This window comes from Polypterus senegalus, chromosome 1 (assembly GCF_016835505.1).
Source record: "Polypterus senegalus isolate Bchr_013 chromosome 1, ASM1683550v1, whole genome shotgun sequence".
NCBI lineage: Eukaryota > Metazoa > Chordata > Cladistia > Polypteriformes > Polypteridae > Polypterus > Polypterus senegalus.
Window position 1 is genome coordinate 2,146,195 of NC_053154.1, and position 22,204 is coordinate 2,168,398.

The 22,204-nt window shown below is 40.9% G+C and overlaps 1 protein-coding gene across 1 annotated transcript in view; it reads left to right on the forward strand.

Annotated features, from left to right (window-relative positions):
• The window catches only part of LOC120521162, a 200,575-nt gene that overhangs the window by 175,577 nt on the left and 2,794 nt on the right, over positions 1-22,204 (forward strand). Inside the window, exon 8 of the mRNA XM_039742990.1 lies at positions 9,159-9,416. Coding sequence (XP_039598924.1) covers positions 9,159-9,416 — 258 coding nt within the window. The remainder of the gene's footprint in view (positions 1-9,158; positions 9,417-22,204) is intronic.

Here is a 22,204-nt window from a genome sequence, read left to right on the forward strand (position 1 = left end):
GTCAAACATCACCCTGTAAGCAGATAATAGATGCCATGTAGTATTTGTGTACCAAATTTCAGGTCAATAGGCCAAGCGGTTTGAGAGCGACAGATGATTTAAATCCTGGACAGACAAACGGACAGCCACGGTAGCGTATTATATATAAAAATAGTATATGCTGTTCACTTCAATAACCATCTAATTGTAATCTCTGTGTAGTTATGATGTTTATGTCTAGTTAAACATTTATTTTTCTTGTCTACTTACAGCCAGAGATGTCAACTGAATTTCATTGTATGGAAGTCTAATGACAATAAAGCTCACTCTCTCTTAATATTTCTGTCCATTTTAAGCTAACTGGCCTGTAGTTTTCTGAATCTGCCCAATCACATGTTTTATATAACAGGATAATATTTGCTATATCCCAGTCCTTAGCAAGTTCTCTAGTGTACAGTAAATATCTAAAATGTGTGCCAAGGGTTATATCCGTACTCATTAAGCTCCTTAATTACTCCATGATAAATGTTCTCTGATTATGGTGATTTGTTTGATTTCAGCCTATTTCATCTCAACTGCACTTCTCTCTACAATTTCCAAATCCCTCAGTACCTCCTTAGTAGTCCCTTTTACTTCTGGGAGTTTATCCACTTCCTTACAACTGAAGATGTTAGAGAAATGTGAATTTTGAGCATTCACTGTTTCACTGTCTGTAAATTTTAAACCCCAGTTTATCCCTTTGTCACATTTATTCAAATTCCGCTGCCATAAAGTTAAACTTAACAGTTTTAGTCTTTGCATCCATGCTCTCCCAAAACACAGTGAATTGTATTATATTATGGTCACCTGACCCCATGACAGACTCAAATCAATGAATGTTTTTATTATGTAATAGTAATAACTACTCCAAATGGTAAATGAAAGGAGGACCAGGATTGAACCCACAACCTCTTAATTATGAGGCAGCAGTTCTTACCTCTACACCAGCCAGGCAGACATGTTTAGTTTGTGTCGACTAATTTTGGGGCTTTGGTTTTTACCTCATTGACAGCAACATGTAAATTGAATGATCTTTTTCTTCAGTTATATTCTTGAATAAAAGTGCACTTGTTTTGTTATACCTTTATTGTGTTTATTTGGTATTTGGACTTACAGCTTCACACATTATTCACTTTATGTCAGCATTTTGTCATTATTACTAAATCATGAAAAAATGTTCTGTTTTAGTTATGTGTTCAATATTTCTTGTTACACATTTCCAGTCATCTTACATTTACACAGATCATTGTAGACACGGAACACAAATGAAATGTATGTATCCCAAATAACGATATATTATTTAACCCATACAATTTCAGACACCTGACTCCCAGATAAAGAAGCTTCAATGTCTGACTTGACTTCAGCCTCCTCAGTGGGGGATTAGTGAGCAGGCTGCCAGCTGCCAGTGCAGATTAACAGATTTACAAAACAAAGACGCTGATGAAGAGGTGCTAAGGTATTTAACGTGGCCCGGCATGAACAACGTTTTTCGTAGGCTTCAGGGATTCTGGTGTTAAAGATTTCCATTCATAATATTATGAGATGCTCAAATTCCCTTCCTCTAGACCCACACTTATATTTTACACCTCCATCATGTCTCCCATTTGTTTATTCTTATGCTTACTAATCTTTAGGAAACATAAGAACCAAAGAAATTTGACAAATGAGAAGAGGGCACTCAGTCCATCAAGCTTGTGTGTTTAGCTAACTGCTAATCTGTCCCAACACCTCATCCAGATCCTTCTTAGAGGTTGTTAAGGTTTCTACTTCAATTCCATGACTCGGTAGTTTCTTTCAGACTCCCACAACTTTTTGCGTGGATAATTGATTTCTGACTTCAGTCCTAAATGCACTTATCCTTAATTCCCTATGGTGTCCTCAAGTATGTGATTCACCATTGAAAATATAGCTGGATCGACTTTATCAAGAATTTTGAAGGTTTGGATTAGGTCCCCATGTAGTCTCCTCTGCTCAGACTAAACAAGTTAAAATCTCAGTCTGTCAGAGCATGACATGCCCTTAAGTCCTGGATGCAGTTTGTTTCTCTCAGCCAAGTTCACCGGTGCCCCCATGACTATGATCCACTAGGTTCTGTCAGTAGTTCTCTCAGACTTCACTCAGGTATGACTGTCACTGTAGCTAATTTCTTAGGCATGTTCTCTCTGTGTCTCCCTTACCCTTGACTGATATTGCAGTTCTCAGGCCCTGATAACAAAAATATAGTAAAATGAGGGAGATCTTGTTGCAGTATGGCCATGTTTTAGATGAGCTCCATGTCCCAACCCCACAATTACGTTCTTTTCTATGAATTAACCTCAACAAACTTTCTATCTAAGTTGCTACATATCTTTCTTACTTGATGTTCGTCGATATGGATCTCTCAGGATGGAAGAAACACCCTGATTCTCCACACTAAAGTCTAGTGAAGAAAGCCCAGAGGATTTGAACATGACCCAAAAAAGAAGTTTATTGGACCTTCATGTAGACCTTGTTAAACTCAGAAACAGAAATTATCGTCCGTCTTTATTCAGGTTCATGCTCAAGTCGAGCTGCATGCAGCTCAGACTTGCTTAAGCACTCTGGGAGAAACTTTCTGAACAAGAAGACAGAGCTAAGAGAGACAACATTAGAATTATTGGACTTCTGGAAAATGCAGAGAAGGGGTATATGTTTGATTTCCTGGAAAAGCAGTGGCTAATATGATTCTTGTCTATCCTAAATTTTAGAAGTGTTGCAGGTGCATAGGATATATTCAAGGGACAGCGACACTGTGCATCCACATCCACTCTGTTATTCTTACAGAATTATCATCGTGAAAGAGGCGCATAAACTTCAAAATGTACCCTATGAAGATCGAAAGATATACTCTATGCTGATTATTTGATCCACACCACACATAAATGCAAGGTCATGTCTCCAGGGATCAAGAAGGCTCAACAACTGTTCATTTTCCTAATTTATCCAGCGAAGCTTCAGATCTCCTATCCAGGAGGGAACCAGATGTACAATGACCCTCAACAAGTGCTTAATGCTCTGGACATATTTTTCTTTCCGTGATACCTGGCTGCGTTGACTGCTGTATGTATGTATATATATTAACGAGTAACTAAGTGGTTTCATTGAGAGTTTTAAAACTCATTTGTCATGGTTAGAGAGTTGACAGGGTTGGGTTCACGACACGGGCCTAATATGCTTTGGCAACAGCACACCACATGTTTGGATTTTCATTCACTCCACAGTTTCACAATATCCATCTGTCTGTTAATTTTTGCCTCAGATGTATTTACTCAAAATTTTCTTACATTATCCTTTGTGATGTGGATTTGGGGTTTGGAGCAGGATTGTTCGCTAAGGTTTCCCCATGCATGCCCACTTATGGGTGTAACTTGTTGGTGACCTTTCATTTTTTTGTTAAAGAGACCTCGGTTCAGTTTTTTTGTCTTATTTTTGTTAAATTCATACTAGGGGGTTTGGGGGTGGGATTCTGGAGCTATTGTATACATTATACGAGGTCACAGGCAGGGTCACGGGACAAACACCCTGTTTCTTAACAACTCTCCTTTGCTCCTATCATTTTTTTCTCCTCCATGATGGATAATCTAATGGTATTTTCCTGCAATGTAAGGTCACTTGAGTGTTGCTGATTTATTACCTTGGAATGAGGTCGATATGGCCTATTTGCAAGAATCCCATCTCTTCACCAAAGACATTCACAGGGTGGCCTCTAAGCATTATTACGTGTGACGTCCTCCTCTGCCACGAGTAAGAAACATGGAGTTTTAGTATTAGTTCACTGTACTTTGCATCTGAAGTTTTTTGATTCTGGAGGTGATCTGCAGGGCTGGTTTTGCTATCCTTTAATGGAGATTGGTGAAAGAAAATGTGCCTGCATTTTAGTTTTTGGTCTAATTTCATATAATAATACTTTCTTTGCTGATATAACGAAATGCATCCTTCCTGTTACTGAATTCTAACTAATCACTGGTATGGATGCATTTATTGACCCCACTGCTTGATGTATCTCCCTCACTGATAAAACATTGCATTCTCCACCTCTTCATGTATGTTTGCCAAATTTGTTATGGGACTAAACCTTGTTGATTCTTTTAAGTTAATAAATCCCTCCATGAAAGAACTTTAATTCTTCTCTCCCTGTTACAGATCTTTTGCCAGAATAGACTATATCTTATTTTCAAAATCTCTTGCCCCCAGCATGAAGAATGTATTTTTATCTTGGACTTCTCTATCTCACCATCAGCACGTTAATCTTCAAGTTTTTCTTTAACTTCTGTCCTCCAAATCCTTTCACTGGGATTTTAACACTTCTCTACTGGAAAGTGGCAGACTTTATTAAACAAACCCGTATTAAGCTTGAGGAGTGTGTAGCACTAAACAAAGACTCTGTTCAGAATCCAGCATATGTTTGGCTGGTCATTAAGGTACATATTTGAGACCTGACTATTGCTTTTACATCCAATTTATCTCACACAGCACACTGGAGCTTTGATGATCTTGAGAAACATCTGAAGAATTGGAAAATCCCCACAAGCTCAGAATTACACAAACCAGAGCAGAGTTAAATGACCTCCTTATGAGGTGTGTGGAGTTTAAAGTTCATCGCACACGCAGCCACTACTATCTCTCTGGTGCTAAAGCAAGCAAGTTGTTAGCACTTACTGTAGATTATGCAGATGTGACTCATTAGCTTCTATTTCCCAAGTTAAGTCGAAATCTGGTAATATCACTTAACATCCCTCGGAAATTAATTAGACTTTTCATGACATTTATTCTGAACTTTTCACTTCCGGTGCACCTCCATCATCAAATGCTGTGGATTTTTTTTTCAGATCTATTGATCTGCCAAAACTCACACAATCTGATGCAGTCTGTTTGGCGGCCCTAGGCTCATCTGAATACATTAAAACTTAATTCTAAACAACAAGAAGAGGCACATGAATTTTATAAATTTAAAAAATCATTTTGAATTCCATGTAGCAAATGAATGCATGCCATGATTGTAGAGAAATAACTTTGACTGAACTTATCCTTTAGGCGTGTGGGGGTCTAGCTTTGACTTTTCAAGTGGCGACCTGAAAACGGGCACCTTTAGTGCGTCAGAACTGCTCCATGGAGTAATGAACTGTTGGCAGTGAGGCTAAGAATGGCTGACGACAGAACAGCCATTGAGCTTTTCACTGGTTTAGCTGACACTGGTCTGAGGGACTGGGAGGAGGCTTAGTTTTAGAAGCTGAAGTTATGACTTGCTGTTCTGTTGCCAAATTCAAATTATTAAAGTGGTGATCTACAAGGTGACACTGAAATGTGAAATATTATATTATCAGGGTTTTTTAGGCAGTGGGTAGCGCTGCTGCCTTGCAGTTAGGAGACCCGTGTGGGTTTGCTTCCCGGGTCCTCCCTGCATGGAGTTTGCATGTTCTTCCCTGTGCAGGAATCCCTGCAGATTTTATTTTTTTTCTCCGGCCGTCTGGAGTTTTTTTTTGTTTTTTCTGTCCACCCTGGCCATCGGACCTTACTTATTCTATGTTAATTAATGTTGACTTATTTTATTTTATAACTGTGTCCTTTATTTTTTTATTCTTCATTATGTAAAGCACTTTGAGCTACATTTTTTTGTATGAAAATGTGTTATATAAATAAATGTTGTTGTGTCTGCGTGGGTTTCCTCCCACAGTCCAAAGACATGCAGGTTAGGTGCATTGGCGATTCTAAATTGTCCCTAGTGTGTGCTTGGTGTGCGTGTGTGTGTGCTTGGTGTATGTGTGTGTGTGCACGCCCTGTGGTGGCCTGGCGCCCTGCCCGGGGTTTGTTTCCTGTTTTGCACCCTGTTTTGGTTGGGATTGGCTCCAGCAGACCCCGTGACCCTGTAGTTAGGATATAGCGGGTTGGATAATGGATGGATGGATGGATTTGACATTGCAGATTAAATCTGTACTTGTAATGTTTGCATGGCAGTTCATAATTGTCATTTGTCAGATCATCAGCTATTCTAAACATTTCATGAAGACGACTTCTGTTGTCACCTGTTCATCTGGGATGACAGTCTGAGCAATCATAATGTGAGCATTTTTATATGTTTTAAGACTGTCTGTCCATAGTGTTGTGTAGTGTTGTGGCTCTCCGTCTCTGCTCTCAGTTTCAGGATTCTCATTTAGGAGTCCAAGCGCTCTCATTAAACCAGGCTGAGTTCCTGTCTGCTTTAGTCGCTCCTGTTTTAAGGAGTGTTTAAACGCAATTCCTCACATCCCTCCAGTAATTAAAAGAAGAGACAAACTGAAGGACATCGCATGTCATAAACTGGCAATAATAAATCAAAAGCTGCTAATATCAAACTTTCACTCATGGATGTCCATCTGCCCAAGCAAACACAAAATAAGGAACCTCAGAGTCTTTTGTGACTACAAGTTCATCAACTGAGGTTGTCAGAGGGGAACATTCTTTGTACAATGGGTGATTTTTTGTCTTTTCGGTAAAGAAACCTGTAAACATTAAATTTAAAAGTCAGTAGATGAAGAGGAAATAGGCACCCACTGTTAGGACTCGAGTGATAAGTTAATCCTGTTACTGATTGTTGTGATGGCTGTCTACAGGACACAGATATTTGCTCTTGCAAAAGAGTCACCTGCTTTGAAGTGAACTGTTTAAACATAGAAACAATACAATCTTGTGATAACAGAATTGATTACTTCCTTGGTACTAGGGTGTTGTACCGTGTTAGCCATTATGAATGTAGAGAAGAGCCAAGCAAAATGACACCTTTTATTGGCTAACTAAAAAGATTACAATATGCAAGCTTTCGAGGCAACTCAGGCCCCTTCTTCAGGCAAGATGTAAACATTCATAGATTACATCTTGCCTGAAGAAGGGGCCTGAGTTGCCTCGAAAGCTTGCATATTGTAATCTTTTTAGTTAGCCAATAAAAGGTGTCATTTTGCTTGGCTCTTCTCTTCCTTCCTTGGAAAATGTTAGTATCTACCTGTCTTGAAACTTAACATGTCTGGGACATTGGGTTCTAATCAGCATACGTGTGCTCCTTGATAGTTGGCAGCAATGCTGTTTGTTTACATTACAGCACAAGGAATTGGTATATGCCATTGTTTAATCCATTGTCTTGTTAATCTAGGCAGGGACTGAAGGAGATTTTGGTAGTAGATGTCAGATGGTTGAGGGACAGTCCACTGAAAACACTGTCAAGACCACTCGCACAGGGGCTCACAGGCATATGAGGGTACGTGGCTGGTACGACACGAGGCACACAGACGGTGACACCTACTTCCAGGGAGGAATAGACAGCTTCACCAGAGAGACATTGATTAAGGATCCAGCGAAAGAGAGAAGACTCACAAAAGGACCGAGCGAAGCTGGTGGACAAGAAGCGAGGCATGCCTAGGTTATCGCAGCAATCGAAGGAGTCCAGAAGAGAAGTAAAAAAAAAAAAAAGGAATGAAAAAGAGACGCTGACAGGGATGCAACAATTTGCCAAAACTTGTGTTGGGAAACGAGTGTCCAGCAAACAGAGTGTTTCTGTGGAGAGTTGGATGATTAATTGTTGTGGTAACACAGCGTTCAAACTGGACTCTGCACCACTAAAGATTATGGACTTGGTCCACATTATGTTTTTAACAGACTTTTAGAGTGTGGACTCTGTGCTTTTCTTTTCTAAAAACATTCATTCCTAATATTTTTAGATTCTTATGTTCTTGGTGTGCTTTACATTGTCTTGTGTAATACAGGTTACTATTGCTTTTCCTGAAATTGTTGCTGTGTGTTTACTCACCGCCCAGTTTAAAGACACCTGTGTGCTATTATCTGTAAATCTGAAGAGTTCCCAGGCTCTTAACATTAGAATTCCTAAAGTTTACGTTTTTTTTTTGTTGTCCCTGACCTTCTTAAATTTTCCTGACATACGCCAAGAGGCTCGTAGCTCCGTTTCACTAACAGTCCACTTTTATTTTGCAAATGTGTGGATTAGCAGAACGCAGCCTTCTACACCCCCCATCACCCCCATTCAGTCAGATGAAGGCATCACCCTGCTGCAATCCTCACAGGTGAAGTCAGTGTTGAAGTGCTTATCTGGCAAGTAAGGAAGTAAGGAATTATAAAGGTAATGAGATGCAGTGATTTGAAATACATTCATTTCATGCGTATTCTGTGTCCTACAACGATCTGTGTAAATATAGAATGACAGAGCAAATGTGAGGCAAGAAATACTAAACACACAGAAAATGTTTTAATATGTGATCGTAATAACGACAAATGTTGATGTGAAGTGCAAGATGTGCGAACCCCAAATATCCAAGAAACGTGGTTTTACTGAAGAATAAAAGAAAACCAATTTGCCCAATTGACTATCAGTTGGCCATAGTAAAAGACGTTCACATTCATGTATGTGTTTGCGTGTTTCATTTTCAACCAGTTATCAGAGTGGTAATGTTACTCTGGCACAGGTCTATGCAGATGGCATAGCAGACAAGCTGCCACTTAGCAATGGTGAGGTAACAGTTTTGAATCCCACCTCAGTTCTGCATTTAGCACTTTGAGTAGTGAGCTGCTTATTATTATTGTCATATAACAAACGTGTATGTTTGATCTGAGTTTGTAACATCCCGTGTAAATTTGTGGTACTTCTAAAGGATGTTACTTTTCCTCACACACAGACCTTCATATCAACAAGTCATTTGAATAATATGATAAAAGCTCAACTATTTCTTTTTGCCATGGCTTTGAAGTCACATATTCTTCCTTACTTTCTTTTATCTCCTTTCCTTCTTTTTTATTCTCATTTTTTTTTTCTCTTAATTCTAAATCTCCTTTCTCTTGGCCCCTTTTTTGGGAAAAGATGTCACTTGAATACAAAACCAGTGCCAATGCTAGAACACATCAAGGAAAACTTCAAAGACATATTCTACAATTAGCTAATACTCCCTGTATTATCAAATTTTGGGCAGCATCTAAGAAAAAGACGCCACCAACAAGAACACTTTCGTGACTAGACTGTATGGCACTGGTTTTGTGCTTTTGTCCAATAAAATTATAATACCCAATGTGACACATTCTTATGTTTTACAGAGACAATTGAAAATGGTGTCACATACTCAATGTCTTTATTTTCTTTACAGGAAGGACAAGAGTAACAACAGGTATGTTTGGAAGTACAGGCTGGACTGTGGAAGCCAGGAGAACCTCAATGAACTGTTCAGTCAAACAGACAACAAAATCTACGTGAGCACAGAATGGTGTGAGGAGACACTGAACAGAGTGAGCAGCTTTATAAAAAGATCATCAGTGAAGGTTAACATAATGTTGGAACACAATGAAATAACTCAAAGCTTTTTTGACTTCTTGTCAGAATGTCAGGATAAGATATCTTCTATAAGGTGAGTGCCCTCTCTTGTTTATTTTAGATTTAGTGTTTTTCTCTGTTCTGTTTTGTTAGACTCATTAGGTTTCTATGCTATGGGACTTGCTAGTCATGTGACTTGTAACATGTCATGTGCTCCCTCCATCACTCACCAGGGGTTTTCTGATGTACTCCTGTTGTCCATGGAGCTCTTGCTTCTCCATTTATTTCAGGCTGTCCTTCCAATTGTTATTTGAAAAGTCTTGATTTCCACAGCCCGCCAGTTTAAACTACGTACACAGATCAGTCAAGTAATCAACAAACCCTAGCAGGCCCATTTACACCTTAGTGTTTTCTAGCATTTTAGCACTAGACTAGAACATTATTTTCAATGACACTATTCCCAGTTTAGCATTGAACAGTTTAAAAAACTCCTGCATGCTGCTGTTTTTGAGCACTTTCAGCTAAATGTTTGTTTCTTTGAAATAGATGATGACACTCATAATACGCTGGCAAAGGAAAACTAAGGGCATTTATGAAGCATTTTTCCAGGATGTCACTGCCTCTTCTTGGTTGAGCTGTAAGTGAAGCAGCTCCACGTGCTTCAGTCATCTGGTGACAAATATTGAGGAAGAGGTGAAGTGAGCGCATACCTTACAATCAAGTGATGCGAATTTAACTGTACTTATAGGTATACATTTAGTTTTAATCAAGTTAAAGTTTAGCACAGATGTTTAAATACATAGGCGGAGTGGGAGTGCAGTCGTTCCTTCCTTACAGCGCCAACTAGATGAGGATGATGATGTTCTACCCATTCTCTCATATGTGCACTTAGAGACCACCTGGAAGGCACAGGTAAGCCTGACAGCTTCATCTGTGGTATGAGGGTGGTCTGTTGCTGATGATATCTTCTGTTTCCCCTTCTACTCCAGGCATTCACCGAGAGACAATCCCTAGGCCCACTGCCGATTAAGCTCTAAGTCCTACCCGTATCCTGGCCTGGGCCTTTTAATACTGACGTTACACCCAATGGAGGTCATCAGATCTGAACCTCTGATTGATTAAAGAACACTGGGCTCTCAGACAAAACAAACCATGTGCATCCTCTCTCGTACAGTGTATGGTTACTTATTTCTCTTTCCAGTTTTATTAAACGGAGTTTTGTTGTATTGCTAACCCAGCCATTTGCATCCGTATCTGACAAATTATTCACACTCCGCATTTTTGGATTGATCAGTATTAGTGAGTGTGTTTAAGTGATTATTATCATGTTTTTTAACACTGAATAATGGACATTTATCAGTAATTATTTTCAATTAATAAAATACATTTTGTCCTTTACAAAGTAAATAACATCCCCCAACCCTTTTTCATTCCCCAACCCTGAGCCCCCGGGTGAACATTTGCCACTACGATACCAGAAATAGTAAAAAATAAAATAATATAAGCAAATATCTTTAGCAAAACACTGAACTACTTACATGCTTATCTGCCTACCTATCTGCCATATTTAACACTGAAGATCCTGTTTACTCTGTTTATCTTTGTCAATTATATCAATAATGGACTCCAAAATTATGGACATGTGTAGCTTTAGATGGGAGTGATGGCTCCATCATGCAGCATGCAGGGCTAAACAGTGATAAAGTTTTAGGTGTAGAGACAATTGAGGAGCAATGGAACAAATTTTAAAACAGTTTACATATAATGCAGGACAGGCAGATACCTAAATATGAGAGTAGCGTGAAATTAAAACAATTCCACAGTGGATAACTAAGAAGATGAAAATGAACCTGTAAGACAAAAAAGCACAAATGAATGAGGCGTATAAGACTGATAACTCCAACGTGAGTCATAGAGCATACGAGAACATCAGAGCAGAGTGTAAAAATTCTCAAAGAGATAAACTGAGATAAGCTTTTAAGTACAAGACAGTTGAGAAGATTTAAAAACATTTTACAGATAATGTATGATAGGCGCATCGTAAAAACTGCAATTAGTAGGAACTTTTAAAAGACACTGTAGTGGGTTAATGAAGAGTTGGAAAAGAAGCTGCAAAGGAAAAAAGAGACGAATGAGACGTACCTATATAAAACTAATAACTTAAAGTGAATTGTAGGGTGTCTGAGAACATGAAAGCAAACATTAAGCAGGATTTTAGGAAGCTTAAATAACAATTACAGAGGAATATAGCAGATAATGCGAAAGACAACCTAAAGAGATTCATTCAGTATTTTAGTAGTACAGTCAAGGAGGAGGTGAAGTTCATCAGGAATAGTAAAGGGGAATTAAAAGATACAGAAAGTGAAGTAGCAGATGCTCTAAACTTACATTTTTATATGGTCTTCACATGTGAACAAGTGGATAACCTCCCAGCAGTAACAGGGACTACTAAGGAGTGTGGAAGATGACCCGGACACAGGCAGACGGACACGTTCAACTCACCCAACATACGTTTATTCCAGTACTCAATATTTACAAGTGCAACACAAACCCCTCAAGTCCCCAAAAGTCCAGGCCCATCAACAATGCCTCCTCTTCCTTCCTTGCCTCTCCAAGACCTTGTCTTTCTCCTCACCCGACTCCAGCCCCTGAATGGAGGGATGCGACCCCTTTAATTATCACCTAGATGTGCTCCAGGTGTCTCCCGACAATCTTCCGCCAGCACTCCACAGTGTGGCGGAAGTGCCGGCTGCGCACCCGGAAGCACTCCAGGTGTCCCCAATCCTCTTCCCCCCAGCACTTCCGGGTGTGGCGGAAGTGCTGAGGTCCAGGGCTCCCAAGGCATTGGGGCACCCCCTGGCGGTGACCACGAGCCCCTACAGGGTTGAGCTTCAAAGCTCTGTACCTGTGGTCCCCATAGCCACCAGGGCAGTTGCCCCCAGGTGGTCTGGAGGGGGCGTGAACCCTCCTCCGGTCCTCCGGGGTGTCCTGCCTGAGTCACCCGCCCCAGCCACCTGTGACAGGAGGTACTGAGGGATCTGGAAATAGTAGAAGGGGGACGTGCTGCTCAGATTAAAAAGGCTGAAATCAAACAAGTCACCAGGACCAGATAATACACTGTGTGCACAATTATTAGGCAAGTGAGTATTTTGACCATATCATCATTTTTATGCGTATATTCCAACTCCAAGCTGTATTAACTTGAATGCTTATTGGATTTAAGCACGTCAGGTGATGTGTATTTGTGTAATGAGGGAGGGTGTGGCCTAAGGAGATCAACACCCTATATCAAGGTGTGCAGAATTATTAGGCAGCTAGTTTTCCTCGGGCAAAATGGGCCAAAAAAGAGATTTAACTGACTCTGAAAAGTCAAAAATTGTAAAAAGTCTTTCAGAGGGATGCAGCACTTTTGGAATTGCTAAGATATTGGTGTGTGATCACAGAACCATCAAACATTTTGTTGCAAATAGTCAACAGGGTCGCAAGAAACGTGTTGAGAACAAAAGACGCAAATTAGCTGCCAAAGATTTGAGAAGAATCAAACGTGAAGCTACCAGGAACCCATTATCCTCCAGTACTTTCATATTCCAGAGCTGCAACCTACCTGGAGTGCCCAGAAGTACAAGGTGTTCAGTGCTCAAAGACATGGCCAAGGTAAGGAGGGCTGAAACCCAACCACCACTGAACAAGAAACATAAGTTGAAACGTCAAAACTGGGCCAAGAAATATCTGAAGACAGATTTTTTCAAAGGTTTTATGGACAGATGAGATGAGAGTGACTCTTGATGGACCAGATGGATGGACCTGTGGATCAGTAATGGCACAGAGCTCCACTCCAACGTGGAGGTGGGGTACTGGTATGAGCTGGTATTTTTAAAGATGAGCTAGTTGGACCTTTTGCATTGAAGATGAACTCAAAATCAACTCCCAAACCTACTGCCAGTTTTTCGAAGACACTTTCTTCAAACAGTGATACTGGAAAAAGACCCATGATTTTTATGCAGGCCAATGCTCCATCACTTGCATCGAAGTTCTCCACTGCGTGGCCAGCCAGTAAAGGCCTTAAAGATGAAGGAATAATGACATGGCCCCCCTTCCTCTTCTGACCTAAACCCTATCGAGAACTTGTGGGCACTTCTTAAACGCTAGATTTACGGGTGAGAAAAACAATCCACCTCTCTGAAGAGTGTCTGGGAGGCTGTAGTCACTGCTCCACAAAAAGCTGATCGTCAACAGATCAAGAAACTGACAGACTCCATGAATGGAAAGGCTTATGACTGTTATTGGAAAGAAGGGTGGCTATATTGGTCATTGATTGATTGATTGATTTTTTTTGAAATGTCAGAGATGTTTATTTGTAAATTTTGAGGTGTTTGTTTATTATTCTCACTATAACAGATGAAAATAAACAAGTGAGATGGGAACATTTTCATTTTTCCTTTAGTTGCATAATAAATCTGCACACTAATAGTTGCCTAATAATTGTGCGCACATATGTATTCCCCTGATGATGTTCACACTCACATTTCCGTTGTGAAACATTCAGGTTTCAGGTTTATTAACATTTTGGATTGACTGATAGCACTGTGTTTGTTCCATATTAAAATTAATCCTCAAAAATACAACTTGCCTAATAATTGTGCACACAGTGTATTTATCACAGAGTGCTTAAAGAGGTTAGCAAACCCTTAACACATTTTTAGGAAGTCACTGTACACTGGGGAAATTCCAAAGGACTGGAAAATGGCAAATATCATCCCATTATATAAAAAGGGTGACAGAGCAGACCCAAGCCACTATAGGCCAGTAAGCTTAACGTGCATCACATGTACTGTACATTAATGGAAAGAATTATTAAGGAAAAGATTGAGCTGTACATGTTCAGTACAGGGATATTTCTGAACAGTCAGCATGGATTCAGAAGAGGGAGGTCGTGTTTTACTAACATGCTGGAATTTAATGAGGAGGCAACAAAACGATACGATCAAAGTGGAGCTTATGAGATTATTTATCTGGCCTTTCAGAAAGCATTTGATAAGGTGCCACATGAGAGGGTGGGCATCAAGTTAAAAGAAGTGTCAGTTCAGGGTGATGTTTTTAGGTGGGTGCAGAATTGGCTCAGACACAGGAAGCAGACGGTGATGGTGTGAGGACCCTCATCAGAACTGGCCAATGTTAAGAGTGGTGACAAGCAGGGGGCAGTACAGCGGCTGCTGCAATTTTTAATGTATAGGGTGGTCCAGATCTAACTATGCAACTTTTAATGCAATACAATAATTGCATAATTAAATGTATATAAATGATTTGAATAGGAATATAAATGTGATTTGAATACACAATGAGAGGTCTGAAAAGTGAGAGTACATCTTATGAGATGTATTCAGGAGTTGAAGTGGACTCTAAGCTACCAACTACCAGACTGTGCTCAGAAGCCATTAAGAAGGCTAACAGAATGTCACGTTATATAGCGCCTTGACGTGTGGAGTACAAGTCACAGGAGGTTCTGCTCAGGCTTTATAACACACTGGTGATGCCTCATCTGGAGTACGGTGGGCAGTTTGGGTCTCCAGGCTACAAAAAGGACATAACAGCAGTAGAGAAGGTCCAGAAAAGAGCAACTAGGCTGATTCAGGGCTACAGGGGATGAGTTATGAGGAAAGATTAAAAGAGCTGAGCCTTTAGAGTGATGAAGAGGAGACCTGACTGAAGACTCCAGTGGATCGAGACTTTGACTTTAAAATGAGTTCATCAAGAACACGGGGACACAGTTGTAAACTTGTGAAGGGGACATTTCACACAAACATTCGGAAGTTTTTTTTCGCTTGGACAGCCACAGACAAATGGAATAAATGACCAAGTAGTGTTTATGTGTATAGACCACGCAGAGCCGTTTTCCACAAGCCAACTCTGTCTGCCTTATTCAAACTGTTCATGCCAAACAGTCAACTGCCAACAGGACTCACTGTCTGTTTATATAGTGTCGTCCACTAGGTGGCAGTATAACCCCTTAACATCCCCTTTCTTCCAACTTTGTAGTCCAACACATTGACTCACAAAGACTTTTTTTTTTAAGTAAAGTGAACAAACACAACCACATCAAGTAAATATTCAGAGGTCGAGTGTTTTCGGCAGCTGAATCCGCCTGCCGCTGTGTTTACAGTGCGAGATGTCAGATGCATTTTCAGCTTGCACCTTCTTCCCTGTCTATGAGTTAGGCACGCTGTCCGCTTCAGGTGGATGCTCCGGCTGGTCCTCTGCTGTGGTCTTGGTCTTGTGTTATCCAGAAACTTTTCTGTGAGCGTGGTCAGAGAAGACTTGGCAGGCCTGAGGTCCACTCGCTTGTTTCGGTACAGAGCTCCTTCCACATCTACCAGATAGGAGAGTGGGGCTACCTGTTGGAGGCAAGTTCCCCATCTCCATATGCTGGTTCTGTCACCCGGAAGAGGATTCATTCTTATGCTTTGTCCCACGTTCACCTCAGGAAGGTCTCTGACAGTTTTATCATACGATTGTTTTGTGACTTGCCATTTAAAATGCAGCTTATTAGTGTGGAAGACATTTAATACATACAGAATCCCCCCCACTGAAATGCCTCAATTTAAGCAATACAACACAGGCAGGAGAAAGCGTCAATCGTTATTCTTTATCTAAATCTCCGAAGAGGCAAAAAGCATCATATCAGTTTTTTTGCAAAGGAAAAAGTGTCCTCTGTGCTCAGTTTATACAATCCATTGATTAGGTGACTATTCTTTAAAAGGAATTCATTACAAATTCAGAAAACTTTTAACAGGATTGGTTCCACCTAGTTGCTAACAGGACATGGCAGATGTTGATACCTTAGATCAGGCATGTCAAACTCACTGCCATTGGTGGTCTGCTTCGACTGCATACGTACGTCAGCGGGCTGCACTGTAACAAATACTATTATACTTTTATACAAAGTTACTGTAGCTTTCTTTCCAATACTGAAAACTTTAAAAAATGTAACACTTAAAGTTTAAAGAAAAGCAATTTATTTCCATACACTCTCCGTACAACAGCGTACAATTAGTGTCTTAGCCGCTTAGCTAAGTCCTTATATTATTATATTATATTCATTATATTCTATTCATTGCTTATATAGGAGTCTTACAGTGTGAGATTTATTTCTTTTGTCCCGACACTTGGCATCTCTTGTTAGTGACCAGTTCGTCAATATCAGGCTTGAAATCTTGTGCAGCTGCAACTTTTCTGAGGGATGACAGGTGCTCGACGGTAAGTCTTGAGCGATGTGGGGTTTTGGTAGCTTTCATTAACAAAAACAATTCCTCACAAAGGTACGTGCTTCTGAACACAGACAGTACTCTCGATGCCAACTTACAGATCTGCACATACGAGGGTGGCAGGTAAGTATACAAGCCTGGCACACCAACTTCGTTGTATTTTGCCATCAGAATAGAATCTGACTGCAGTTCAATCAACTCCATTTGGATATTCTCAGGCGTATTCTCAACGTTGTAAGAGTATGGTGACGTAAACAGCACAAAGTCCTGTTCGTGTGAACTGAAATCGCGAAAACGCTCACTGAATTCATTGCTCAGTAATACATGTTGGAAAACAAATCCTCCAAAAATCAAATTTTACTTTACTAAGTTTACTTCAAAGTTAATATATAAGCCGATATGCAAAAAGCCACCTGACCTACACTAATTATACAAATTCAAAATCACAAAAATATGTTAATAAACAACTCACCAACCTCTCGCGTCCACTTCAGATCTTCAGCTGTAGTCTGCACTAACTGTTACAATACTAGCACAAAATTACATAAAACTAGAGCATAAAAACGTGAAAATATGCAGGCTATTACTACTCATGACGGTCAATTCTGCCCAGTGGCCAGTCTCAGCAGCCCAGCCAGTAGTGTAGCCCAGTGGTCCGCAACCTGTTTGACACCAAGGACCGCTTTACTAGAAACAAATTTTTCCAGGGATGGGTGGGTTGTTGGAGTTTATGTGGTGATTATGGGAGGGTTTGTAGGGCAGTTTTACACACAATTTACATTACATTTCTATTATTATTGAGTTATAATTTAGTAATAGAAATTATACAGCTTACCTTAATGCAGAATCAGTGAGAGCCCTGAGCTTGTTTTCCTGCAACCAGACAATCCGATCTGGGGAGGATGGAAGACAGTGACACGTGAAGTGCGTTGCTTATGTTCAGTCTACTCCGTAATCTCATTTCGGTTGCTGTCACTGCAGAAAACGTGCATCACAAAGATAAGATGTTGGAAATGGAAGCAGCTTCAATAGCTTCTTTCACGTTAGTTTAATCTTCTCCTATCTACAAGTTATGCTGACGAGAATTTTTCTCAGTACTTTCTTGCGATAATACACTTTCAGGGTGCGAATGATGCCCAAATCCAATGGCTGAAGCACTGCCGTGCAATTGAGTGGGAGGAATTCAACGCGAACATTATCTAAGTGCAGAGCATGTTGTGGTCAGCACCGTTATCAATCAGAAGACAAATTATCCTTTTCTTCTTCTTCTTCATATTGTGAGGTTTCTGAACTTTTTTGGGATCTGGGATAAATTCCCGCCCCCCACCCAACTGGAACGACACGCTGAAGTGCCCCCCGAAGCGCTATTGCCACGTGTGAGATTGTTTGTCTGGGTCCCAAGAGAGTTTAAAAACCTCATATTTTCTTGACTGAGTGCCGCATTAATATGAATGTTTCTTGAACAAGCATCACTGCAATCACATAAAAACGGCTTTTTCGCCGTCTTCAAATGCAGCAGTTCGCATACGTTTGCAACCCGAGATTTTTCTTCTTTTTTGCATATAGCAAGTATGCCGTTTCTATAGAAGGGTGACAATAAGTTAAATTCCAATGGATGTTTCTCAAATGTTGACGAGCAATAAGGAAAAGGTATCACTTAAAACCACACAAAACAAAAACCGCAAAAACAAAAAAAACAGTACGAGGAATGTTCAAAGAAAGAACATTTTTACAGTGTTTCTGTTTGGAGATCATTTTGCAAATGTCCACAACTGAGCTGTGACCACAGAACTAACTGCTCTGTGGATGATTCATTCAAGCATTTCAAGGTCACTTCGTTGTAATGAAAGTATCTGCTGCTGAATGGACTTCGTAGTAACGAGATTTCTGTGGACATATGGGGAAACTGTCAGAAACATAAAAATACTTTGTTGTAATACTCTCTCACCTCGGTCTCTCTCCTCTTTCAGCGCCGCTGCAAAACGTCACCAGCCTAGCGTTCTGAAAAGTGTCCTCAGTGAAGGGGCAGCCTTTTTGGTGTAGCCCTTCACTAAACGAGTCTCCGTTGCTGGCAGTTCCACCGGGCCGCAGACCGCAGCCTAGCACTTCAGTTGTGACTTCGCGGCTGCAACTATGCTAGCAGATGACGTTTCCAGTACCGTAATGCAATGGGAAAACGTGCTTTTGTCAGAAGGCAGAAGTAAGAAAAGTCAATAAGTAACACTGAAGATGCAGAATGATTCAATCACAAACAATAGTAATCATTTTGTACAAGTTTACTGCTAACTAGGATCTGTCATGAGGGCCGCACAGATTTCTGTTGCGGGCCGCATGCGGCCTGGGGACCGCGAGTTTGACATGCCTGCCTTTGATGACCACAATTTGATTGATAGTCCTGTTTGTTTAGGATGTACGTGACTTTTTAAATGTATTGTTTTTATTCTTATTTTAGGAGATGTGTGAATTTCACAAAGAAGAGAAAAGAACAATGGCCTATATATATATATTATGATCCAGCTGGGTACAAAACAGGAAACAGTTTTATAGAAGAAAGGTTATGCCATAAATATAGCACTTCTCTTAAGGGGTTATGTAAAGAACAAGAGATACATTTTATCATAGTGAATAATAAAATAACAGTGTCAGCTTTTAAGCATCAGCTCAGAAGCATATGACACTCAGACACATGCCAGGTGCACATTGGACCAGGGTTCAAATTCAACTCTTACATTAGGGACATCCGTAACTACACATGGTTGGAGGAGTGTGTCAGTCACCGGGAGGGGTGTTTTCAACCTGTGGGACATCAGCTGTTTGCTGGGCTGGTGTCCATGCCCATAGTCGGAGTGTTTCTTCAGAGCAAATCACTTTCAACGGGTCATTACCCGCACAGTTCACTCATCTCCAAAGGCTTTTAACAATTTTCACCACTGATTCCACTTTGCTGTTAGCTTTAAGGTACCTTGGGGATGAAGTTACATCCTGGAAACCCCATTCACAAGCAAACTTAGAGAACATAGTGCAAGCAAATTGTGGACCCGTGTCCGTAATGACTCAGTCGGGCTGGCCGTACCTGGCCGATTGAGCGTTGCATCTCTTAATGATGCTGTCTGCTGATTGGTCAGGCAATAGTTCAACTTCCCAGAAATCTGAGTAGTTATCAACGATCATCAGAAAGTCCTTTCCTGTGTAGTTAAATATGTCCATACTCAGAATCTGCCATGGACGTGTGGGGAGTGGATGTGACACCATGGTCTCTTTTTCCTGTTCGTGTGCATATTTGTTGCATACAGTGCACTGTCCTACATAGTCTTTAATCCTCCCGTGCATATTTGGCAAAAACAGCATCTCACAAGCCTGTTTAAAGCAGGCTTTGCCGCCTATGTGAGTCCAATGTATGCGCCACAGAATCTCTGGACACAGTTACTTTGGAATGATTACACGCTGGCCTTTAAAAAGTACCCCGTCCTGTAGACTGATTTTGTCGCAGTAGGCCTAATACTCCCTAATTGCCACGGGTGTTTCCACCTTCGTGTCGGGCCATCCATTCAGCACTACTGACTTACGGATTTGGAGGTGCTCATCACACTCGGTGGACTCTTTGATTTGTGAGAGTCGCTGGCGAGTGACATTCAAATAGTCAGCCTGGTTTATGTCCTCTATATCGTTCTCTTCATTGTACATGCTGTAGATGGAATGCTGGACATGTGGTGTGTGTTCCATGAGAGCGTATCGTGGCTCTGCTCAGTGTGTTGCTCGCATACATAATCGGGCCCAGTTTATAAGTTACTTCCAGAGTGTAGTTTAGGAGTGAGAGTAGCATACTTTGAAGTCGTTTTGAGGCGCTAAGCAGTGCGTAATTCTGCTCGGTTGTGGTCAGAGCTGTGGAAGGAAATGCTACAGGCTGTCCTTCCTGTAGTAGGCAGCAGCTGAGGCCATTCTGACTAGAGGCACCCTGTACTGGGAAGAGCTTGTTAACATCGTAATATCAATTAGGCGCTTGACGTCATCCACGGCTTTCTGGTGCTTGGGCAGCCAGTGCCACTGCGTGTCTTTATCCAGGAGCCTGCACAACGACTCGCACACCTCTGAGAGGCAGGGCATGAATTTTCAACAGGTATGTAATGAATCCGATGAGCCTTTGTACACCCTTTTGTATCGGTGAGAGCAGGCATGTCTTTTATAGTCCTTACCTTCTCTGGATCTAGCTTGAGACCCTCAGCTGAGAGTATGTGTCCATGAAAATGAACTTCATTCAATGTAAACTGCAGCTTGTTGTTGCTCAGTCTCAGCATCACTTCTCTGCAGCGTTCCATTAGGACAATTATATTGGTGTCGTGGTCGCGAGTGGCTTCCTCCAGAGAGTCTCTGCAACCCACTATTAGTATATCATCTGCAATCAGCTTGACACCATGCAGGCCAGCTAATAATTCAGGTTGTTTTCTCTGGTACACCTCAAGAGCCGCTGACACGCCAAAGGGTAGCCTGAGCCAGCGTATTCACCCCCAGGGTGTCCAGAATGTTGTAAGGAGGCTGCTATGGTTGTCCAATTTAATTTGTAGGAAGGCGTCCCAGGCATCCACCAATGAAAAAAGATGGGCTTTCAGCAGCTTATAAAAGATGTCTTTGAGTGTCAGCTTTATATAGTGGGACCTTATCAGAGCTTTGTTCAATGCCTTTGGATCAATGAAGATTCAGATTTTGACAGTTTTTTTTCCTATGACCATTTTGCTTATCCATTCTGTGGGGTCAGTCACTGGGGCTGGATGGCCATCTTGTATGTGTTTGTCCAGTTAGTCTTTGACAGCTGTCCTGAGGGCAACTGGAACATTGTGTGGTGAGCATTGCACTGGTGTGACAGTCCGATCCAGGTCAAAGTAATAATAATAATAACAATAATACATTTTATTTATATAGCGCCTTTCCCATGCTCAAGGGTACTTCACAGAGTTTAAGAAGGAACGTCAAGGTATACAGTATATAGCATTGTACTAAACCAGATAAATAAAAAAATAAAGAAGAGTAAAATAGTAAATTCAGAGAAAAGCCTAACAGACTACATAATTGCTGGTCTCGCACACACATACAAGTTACAGGAGCATCTTGACATAAAGGTAAACTGAGAGAAGGTAATAAAGTCAAGTAGAGCTAAAAGCCTTCCTGAACAGATGAGTTTTAAAAGAATTCATGGAGTCAGCTGACCTGATTAATTTCGGGAGGTCATTCCAGAGTCTGGGCACTCGCCATTCAGCTGAAGGCCCTGCTGTCACCCATGGAGTGTAGATTAGTGTGAGGCACAACAAGATTACCAGAATCAGAAGACCTTAGTGGTCGTGCAGGCACATCGTGATGGAGAAGGTCACTCATGTAGTTTGCCATGAGATTATTTAAGGCTTTGTAGTTTATTAGCAGGATTTTATATTCGATTCTGTAAGACACAGGGAGCCAGTGGAGACGGAGCAGGATGGTGTGATGTGCTCGCTGGTGCTGGTTTGAGTCAGGACTCTTACAGCCGAGTTTTGAATAAGCTGGAGCTGTGATATAAGATTAAAAAGGGGAATCTGCCAGCAGTGAGTTACAATAATTGATACGGGATGTGATAAAAGTAGGGACAAGTTTC